Source organism: Gekko japonicus, unplaced genomic scaffold, assembly GCF_001447785.1.
Source record: "Gekko japonicus isolate JY-2015 unplaced genomic scaffold, Gekko_japonicus_V1.1 scaffold1051, whole genome shotgun sequence".
Taxonomy (NCBI): domain Eukaryota; kingdom Metazoa; phylum Chordata; class Lepidosauria; order Squamata; family Gekkonidae; genus Gekko; species Gekko japonicus.
This window is the reverse complement of record NW_015160868.1, coordinates 289139-297816: the sequence shown is the minus strand read 5'-3', so window position 1 is coordinate 297816 and position 8678 is coordinate 289139. Positions and strand designations below refer to the sequence as shown.

The 8678-nt window shown below is 47.1% G+C and overlaps 1 protein-coding gene across 1 annotated transcript in view; it reads left to right on the top strand.

The window, feature by feature from the left end:
* Positions 1-8678, top strand: part of RPGRIP1L (RPGRIP1-like) — a 136609-nt gene that overhangs the window by 66735 nt on the left and 61196 nt on the right. The window contains exons 16-17 of the mRNA XM_015422281.1: positions 614-750; positions 5104-5491. Coding sequence (XP_015277767.1) covers positions 614-750; positions 5104-5491 — 525 coding nt within the window. The remainder of the gene's footprint in view (positions 1-613; positions 751-5103; positions 5492-8678) is intronic.

The window sequence follows — 8678 nt, the reverse complement described above, 5'->3', positions numbered from 1 at the left end:
CTCAGGAAGGAGGGCTCCAGAGCAAACTTAACTTATGCCGTAGCCCAACCGCCCGCTCACAACTTTAATGCCAGCAGCTCACAAAGTAAAAATTTTGCTCACCAGACTCCACGTCTTAGAGAGAGCATTTCTTCCAAGATCTGATGAGATCCAGGTCAGGGCTCAGAAGACGCCGCCGCAGATCCATAGCAATGTTCCCTCTAAGCTGCGGAGTCTTGTGAGCAAAAATTCTACTTTGTGAGCTGCCGGCATCAAAGTTGTGAGCAAGTGATTTGGCTGCTGCATAAATCAGTTTGCTCTGGAGCCCTCCTTCCTGAGTGGAGACAAAATTGTGTGAGCCGGAGGCTAAAAAACTGTGAGCCAGCTCACACTAACTCAGCTTAGAGGGAACACTGATCCATAGTATCCTACCAGATCCTGTCAACAGCGGTCCCTGGAAAGGGTGACCACGGTTTTGTCTCAAGTGCGGGGAAAGCATAAGGAGACACCGAATTTTGAGCGGAATCAGATCTGTTACAAAATTTGGTCGTGTCCCTGTTTTATGCCATACTTCCATGCCTGAGGGCTGGAACACTTGACCTTCTAACCTTGGGTGCGTGTGTTTGTTTTGCAGGAGTCGGAGGAGACCTCCAGAACTATGGCTCCGTGGAATACTGGGTCAGGTTAAGGGTCCCCATGGACCAAGCAATCAGACTCTATAAAGAGCGGGCGAAAGCTCTGGGATACATAACAGCGAACCTAAAAGACCAGGCGAGTGAATGAACATTGCCTTGTATGTTTGTGTTTGTTCAGTAAGACCGTATTGACGTGGGACTTCTCGATCTGCTCTAAATCCCCTGCTTAAGCCACGTGCTCGCAGGCCTGTTCATGCGCATCCCATTTGTAATGTGCCATGGTGGGCTTTCCAGCACTTGCTTTATCCAGCTGCACAGGGAAAGGCCAGTCCAGATGGCCCCGTGGTTGGGATCAAATACGTATGCCAGTAAAGGTATTTGGATTGGATTGGGATCAGATATAATGTTGGCATCCTGGCTTTCTTCAACCACAAGAGTAGGCCTGTTACTGTGTGTTGACAGTCTAAAGAAAACATAGAGAATAAACCTTTCTTCTCATGGATCACCTACATCCTGATGGTGGGACATCAGCCAGACAGGAATAAGGGAAGAGGAGGACATTCTGGACCAGTAGGGAAGCCACAAACACAGAATTCTGACTGTGGGCCTCCTCGTTGAATTTCAGAGGGGTGGCCCTGTTAGTTTATTGTAGCAAAGCAAAAGAGAAATCCAGTGATATCTTAAAGTGTGCATGCACACGAAAGCTTATACCTTGAATTTTAAAAAAAAAACCGGTCTTAAAGATGCCGGTCTTAAAGAACATAAGAGACGCCAGTGTTGGATCAGGCCAAAGGCCCATCCAGTCCAACATTCTGTGTCACACAGTGGCCAGAAATACCAGTTCCATCAGGAGGTCCACCAGTGGGGCCAAGACATTAGAAGCCCTCCCACTGTTGACCCCCCCCCAAGCACCAAGAAGACAGAGCATCACTTGCCCCAGAACCCCTATCTATACCTTGTGGCTAATAGCCACTGATGGACCTCTGCTCCATATGCTTATCTAATTCCCTTTTGATGCCGTCCATGCTTGTAGCCGCCACCACTTCCTAACACTAACATTAAAAGCTCATGCTGGAATTAATGCTGTTAGTCTTTAAGGAGTCACTGGACTTCTGTTTTGTTTTCCTTCGTTTAAGACAAGGACGGACTTACTTTCTCCGGTGTCATTACTCAGAGGTGCAGCATATTCTTTGCATGCAGAAAGTACAGAGTTTAATCTCTGACTTTTCCACTTTAAATGATCTCAGGTCGCAAGGGATTGGGGAAAGACCCTTCCTTGCCTAAGACCCCAGAGAGCTGCTGCCAGTCAGAGAATACAGTGCTAAACTAGATGGACCAGTGGATATGCCGGGCATTGAACTTGGGACCTTCTGCATGCCAAGCAGATGTTCTACCACTGAGCCATGGCCCCTCCCCACTTGGCATGGAATGTACCTTCAGTAGTCAATATGGACTGATCCTGACTCCCATGACAGTCAATTAGTGGCAGTGTCTGGCATTGCCCCAACAAAAGCTGGGAGGGTTTGAAGGTGGTGCCTAACAAGGGTTGAATATGGGGAGGATATGAAATCATTGTGATGCTCTAGAAATTTCCTCTAATCTCTATGGTAAAGACCATAGAGACATGAGGAAATTCCTAGAACATCACTGTGGAAGCCATTTTCTGGCCATTTTACTGCCACTCATTTTCTCGAGGGTGCTAATCTAGATGGACCAATGGCCTGACTCAATGAAAGGCAGCTTCAGATGCATATGCAATTGCCCATTCACCTGGAAACTTGACCAGAAAGAGCTGGTATCATTTCTCTCCCCTCCATTGAGGACACAGATGGGTTCCTGCAAGTTAAAAAAAAAACCAAAAAAACCAAAAAAAAAGAGAGGCACACATCATTTCTCCCCATGTGCATGCCCCTCCAATCTGAAAGAAGCACCTGGTGAGATGTCACACTTCACACTTCACACTCTCCCAACATTAGGATATATTGGCTTAGGTAGGTCTGTTTGGTGTGTGTTTCTTGCTGGTATGCAATGTTATTTATTTTACAAATGTTTTGTGTCACCTCTCCGGGAAAACAACCTGAGGCAGCTCACAAAAGAAAACAGGAACAAGAGTTGTTAACAGACTCACTAATAACAAATTGCCAAAAGGCTAAAGTACATGTAATAGAAAGTAAGGTATACAAAGTGGTAACAATAGAAAAGTACAGAATGCAAACCATAGACAACTTGTGCATCGATATACTACAATAGAAAGTACAAAGTATGAACTCAGAGCTCAGTGACAAGACGCTGCTGGTCCCGCTGGAAGGCTGAAGCTACTGGAGCTGATTACGTGTTGGAGATTGGTGACCGATTTTGTCATGAATTATTACTGTTCCCAATGCATACGAGTCGAAGTATGATAACCACAGCAGCTAATGGGAACACCCTGATGAAGGATGAACTCTGAAATGTTGTAATCAAACATCCGGACGCAGTGTTGTATTTATGTAATAGTTCTCCATTGTTCATACTTTGTACTTCTTCTATTGCAGTGTATTGATGCACAAGTTGTCTGTGGTTTGCATTCTGTACTTTTCTATTGTTACCACTTTGTATACATTACTTGTTCTTTAGCCCTTTGGCAATTTGTTATTAGTGAGTCTGTTGACTACACTCGTTCCTGTTCTCTTTTACTGTTTTATCATATGGCAGTGTAGTTAACGTCTTTGTAAGCTGTGGTGGCTCAAGTGGTTAAAACGCTGAACTGCAGGCTGCGGAAGGTTGGTAGTTCAGCAGTTCGAGACCCGGGTTGCCGCATGACGGGGTGAGCTCCCATCTCTAGTTCCAGCTCCTGCCAACCTAGCAGTTCAAAAGCAAGAAATTGCAAGTAAATAAATAGGTACCACTTCGGTGGGAAGGTCACAGCATTCCGTGCGCCTTGGTGTTTAGTCATGCCGGCCACATGACCACGGAAACGTCTTCGGATTCGACTGGCTTTCGAGCAAAGGAACCTTTACCTTTACCTTTAAGCTTACAAAAGAAAACATAATTTTAAAAAATTGAGAGTTTTTAATCAAAAACCAGCATTACAGACTCAGCCACTGCATAAAGGTATTGGTCACTGATCAGCTTAAAATTAACGGTTTCAGGCTAAAAGCACACTCGAATGGTGTTAAAAGATCCCTTAAAAGCAGTATAGGTGCCAAGCAAGCCGCAAGGTTGCCACCCCTGGGAAAGCCCTGCCTCTGGTTGCCTCCCACCGCACAGAGGACAGAGCTTATGAGACAGGTCTTAACCGGCAGGCTGGACAATACGGGAGGAAGCAGTCCTTCAAGTAATCTTACCCCAAGCCATTAAGAGCAGGGGTGGCCAAACTGTGGCTTGGGAGCCACATGCGGCTCTTTCACACATATCGTGTGGCTCCCAGCAGGGCTTTTACAGAAGGAAAAAACTTGTAATATAGTAATAATGCACTAGAATACTCGGAATTGCAAAAATACAATTATACAAATGTGATACAAAATTCTCCTTCTATTACAGGCGTAGATGTTTATTCAGAATTACAAAAAATACAAGTATACAAATGTGATGCAAAATTCTCCTTCTATTATAGGCGTAGCTGGGCATGTGAAGGGGTGGCATGCCTCCCCTCCCCAATTGGTCTTCCCTTCCCCAGCCAGTGTTCCCCTTCCTGGATAGGCTTGAGTCAGGGCGGAGCAGAGAAAGAAAGCAACTTTAACTTTAAATGCATTCTCAAAGCCCCCCCCCCCCGCCTACAAATATCATTGGACAAATAAATATCATTTTCAATATCTATTTTTACCCCTTTGGTTTTTTTTTAATTTTTGGCACTCTCGTTTATAATGTTAATAAAAAGCAAATCTGCATATTTTTTCAATAAAAACATGTGTAATATTTGTTCAGGTGCCGTGGTGGCTCAGTGGTTAAGATGCTTAGCTGCAGACCGGAAGGTCAGTAGCTCAGCAGTTCGAGACCCAAATTCCACGTGAGAGTGAGCTCCCCTCTCTGGCCCCAGCTCCTGCCAACCTAGCAGTTCGAAAGCAAGAAATTGCAAGTAGATGAATAGGTACTGCTTTGGTGGGAGGGGAACAGCGTTCCGTGCACCTTGGTGTTTAGTTATGCCGGCCACATGACCACGGAAACGTCTTCAGACAGCGCTGGCTCTTCGGCTTGGAAACGGAGATGGTCACCTCCTCCTAAAGTCGGATTCAACTGGCTTTCGAGCAGGGGAAACCTTTACCTTTACCTTACTAATATTTGTTCACGGCTTGTGGCTCTCAAACCTCTGACATTTATTTTATGTGGCTCTTACGTTAAGCAAGTTTGGCCACTCCTGATTTAGAGCTTTAAAGGTAAGAACCACCACTTCGAATTTTGCTCGGAAACAAAGATGCCAGTGCAGATCTCTCAGTGCATGCTTTTTTAGCAGCAAAAAAGCTCCTAAGCCTACTAAGCAGCTTTAAATAGCCTTTTCTTTTTTAATTAGCCTTTTATCTCTCTTTTAAACCAGCCAGTTCTCAGTCCTTCCCAAATCAACACTTCAGCAGATGGAAACTTAAACGAGCTCCACATCACAGTAAAATGTTGCAGCAATCTGCAGTGCCGGAATAGCCACCTCCAACCAAGCCCTTACATCGTCTACAAGTTCTTTGATTTCGCGGACCACGACACCGCCATCATTCCCAGCAGCAACCACCCACAGTTTGCCGACCACGCATGCTTCCCGGTGCCGATGAACGCCGACCTTGACCGCTACCTGAAATCTGAATCCTTGAGCCTGTACGTCTTTGATGACAGTGAGACAGAAGAGGGGGCTTATATCGGAAAAGCAAATGTCCCCTTAATCTCATTGGCTCACGACAGATATATTTCAGGTAAGGACTCGGCCGTTTCCTGAGCTGTAGGTTGCTTGACCTACTGAGCTCACTTCATTCACGTTGTGTTTGTTTGTTTAAAGGAATGATGCCATGTCATTCCATAAGCAGCTCAAATTGGGAAACAACATGCCGACAAAGTGGGCGGAGGAAACCGGCAGTTTTCTGGATTGAATCCTATGAATCGCTGCTTCTAAACTAGGGCTGCGGTGACACGGAGCATTAGCCACGCTACAGAGACGGAAGATAGGCGGATTTTCTGGGCGCGATCACAGCGCCACATCTGGGAAGCGTAGAGCTCCCGTGGCTCACCCGAGGCTTCCCACCGAAGATGCGGGGTAAAAAACTAGTACCTCCGAGGTATTAGTTTCCAGAAACTGCAGGGCAAGGGTGGGCGTCTGATCGCGTTTCCAGTGGCATCCAGCGCCTGCCCATGTCCCCTCGCAAAAAGGGTTCCCCCCCCCCAAGTCTCCATGGGATGCGCACAAGCACCCAACGGAGCATGCGCACACTTCACTTTAACAAAAAAACCCACAACCCCGTTTGCCGCGCCGCCCCACTTCTTTGCCTGTGGTGTGATCGGCACCTCCCCCCTAACCACGGGACCTCAAGGGACCTCAACCGGACGTCTGCTTGCGCAGCCGTGCGTTATTTTGCTCCGGGGCAAACAGCCACACTTCCCCCCCCCGCCGCATTTTCCAGCCCGTGTGACCGGAGCCCTAGATACAGTAACTTCCTTCTGTCAAGTCTTTCTTGGATGGAGAAAGACTTCCTTGATCAGAGGAAGTCTTACCTCAGCCATAAAGTCTTGGACAGAGACTTGCTGGAAGAGAGTGGATGAATCCAACTTAGTGGAAGAGTCATCGGCTTCTAAACCAGCCAGTTCTCAGTCCTTCCCAAGTCTCCCACCAGACTTTTAGTTGAGGCAGCGGGCGCCCACCTCCTTATTGGCCTCCCCTCCAGTGACCTCAGTTCCAAATGGCCACCCGGGAACCGACAGTTTCTTGCTGGGATCTGTTGAGGCACCAGTCTTTTTATAGTGATTGACGTTTCAGATATATTTTTAGATATATCTGGCAGAGACTGATCAAGAGAGAGATCTTGGAGTTGTAGTAGATAACTCACTGAAAATGTCGAGACAGTGTGTGACTGCAATAAAGAAGGGCAATGCTATGCTGGGGATTATTAGGAAGGGTATTGAAAACAGATCAGCCAATATCATAATGCCCCTATATAAATCAATGGTGAGACCTCATTTGGAATACTGTGTGCAGTTCTGGGCACCACACCTTAAAAAGGATATTATAGCTTTGGAAAAAGTGCAGAAAAGGGCAACTCGAATGATAAAAGGGTTGGAACACTTTCCCTATGAGGAAAGGTTAAAGCGCTTAGGGCTCTTTAGCTTGGAGAAAAGACAACTGAGGGGTGACATGATCGAGGTTTATAAGATTATGCATGGGAAAGAGCAGGTAAAGAAAGAGGTACTTTTCTCCCTTTCTCACAATACAAGAACTCGTGGGCACTCCATGAAACTGCAGAGCGGTCGGGTTAGAACGGATAAGAGGAAGTCCTTCTTCACCCAAAGAGTGATTAACACTTGGAATTCACTGCCACAGGAAGTGGTGGGTGCTACAAGCATGGATGGCTTCAAAAGGGAATTAGATAAGCATATGGAGCAGAGGTCCATCAGTGGCTATTAGCCACAAGGTATAGCTAGGGGCTCTGGGGCAAGTGATGCTCTGTCTTCTTGGTGCTTGGGGGGGGTCAACAGTGGGAGGGCTTCTAATGTCCTGGCCCCACTGCTGGACCTCCTGATGGCACTGGTATTTCTGGCCACTGTGTGACACAGAGTGTTGGACTGGATGGGCCTTTGGCCTGATCCAACATTGGCGTCTCTTATGTTCTTATGTTCTTAACTGTCGATTTGTAACACAGTGAATTTTATGATGGAACTGCCATGACCCCACTTGCGGGGAGGGTGGGATACAAATCGAATTAAATAAATAAACTCAGAGGGCTGTATCCAGTGCTTATTTTCACAGATAGAAAGAATAAGAAGAAGATCCCTGCTCGATCAGTTCAGTAGTTCATCTAGTCCACCACTCTGTCTCACACAGTTCCTCTTGAGGGCCAACCATGAGGTCTTCCCCTGATGTCACCTCCCGTCTCAGGGATCCAGAGGTTTACTAGCTCTGAACGTGGAGGTTGCCTTTTGTCAGCATGGCTAGTAGCCACGAACAGACCTATCCCTTATGAATCTGTCTAAATCCCTTTTAAAACCATCTATGCCTGTGGGTGCTGGAGAAGACTCTTGAGAGTCCCTTGGACTGCAAGGAGATCGAATCAGTCAATCATAAAAGAAATCAATCCTGACTGTTCCCTGGAAGACCAAATACTGAAACTCAAATACTTTGGCCCCCAAATGAGAAGGGAGCCCTCACGGGAGAAGACCCTGATGCTGGGAAAGACTGAAGGTAAAAGAAGAAGGGGATGGCAAAGGATGAGATGGTTAGACAGTGTTATCGATGCAATGAACATGAAGTTAAGCAAACTCTGGAGGACAACGGAAGACAGGAGGGCCTGGCGTGATGTGGTCCATGGGGTCGCGAAGAGTCCGACTCGACTGTGCGAATGAACAACATGCCTGTGGGCATCACTACAGAGCCAGTTTGGTGTAGTGGTTAAATGTGCGGACTCTAATCTGGGAGAAACGGGTTTGATTCCCCACTCCCCCACTTGCACCTGGCTGGATGGCCTTGGGCAAGCCATAGCTCTGATAAGAGCTGTCCTTGAAAAAGAGCAGTTTCTGTCGAGAGCTCTCTCAGCCCCACCTGCCTCACAGGGTGTCTGTTGTGGGGAGGGGAAAGGAGTTTGTAAGCTGCTCTGAGACTCCCTTGGGTAGTAGAGGGCGGGGTATAAATCCAATCTCTTCTTCTTCTTTTACCTCACAGGGTGTCTGTTGTGGGGAGGGGAGGGGAAGGGAAAGGAGTTTGTAAGCCACTCTGAGACTCCCTTGGGTAGTGAAGGGTGGGGTATAAATCCAATCCCCTCCTCCTCCTCCTCAAGGGCAGTTCTCAAGAGAGCTCTCTCAGCCCCACCTCCCTGACAGGGTGTCTGTTGTGGGGAAGAGGAAGGGAACAGAGTTTGCAAGCCGCTCTGAGACACCTTTGGGTAGTGAAGGGCAGGG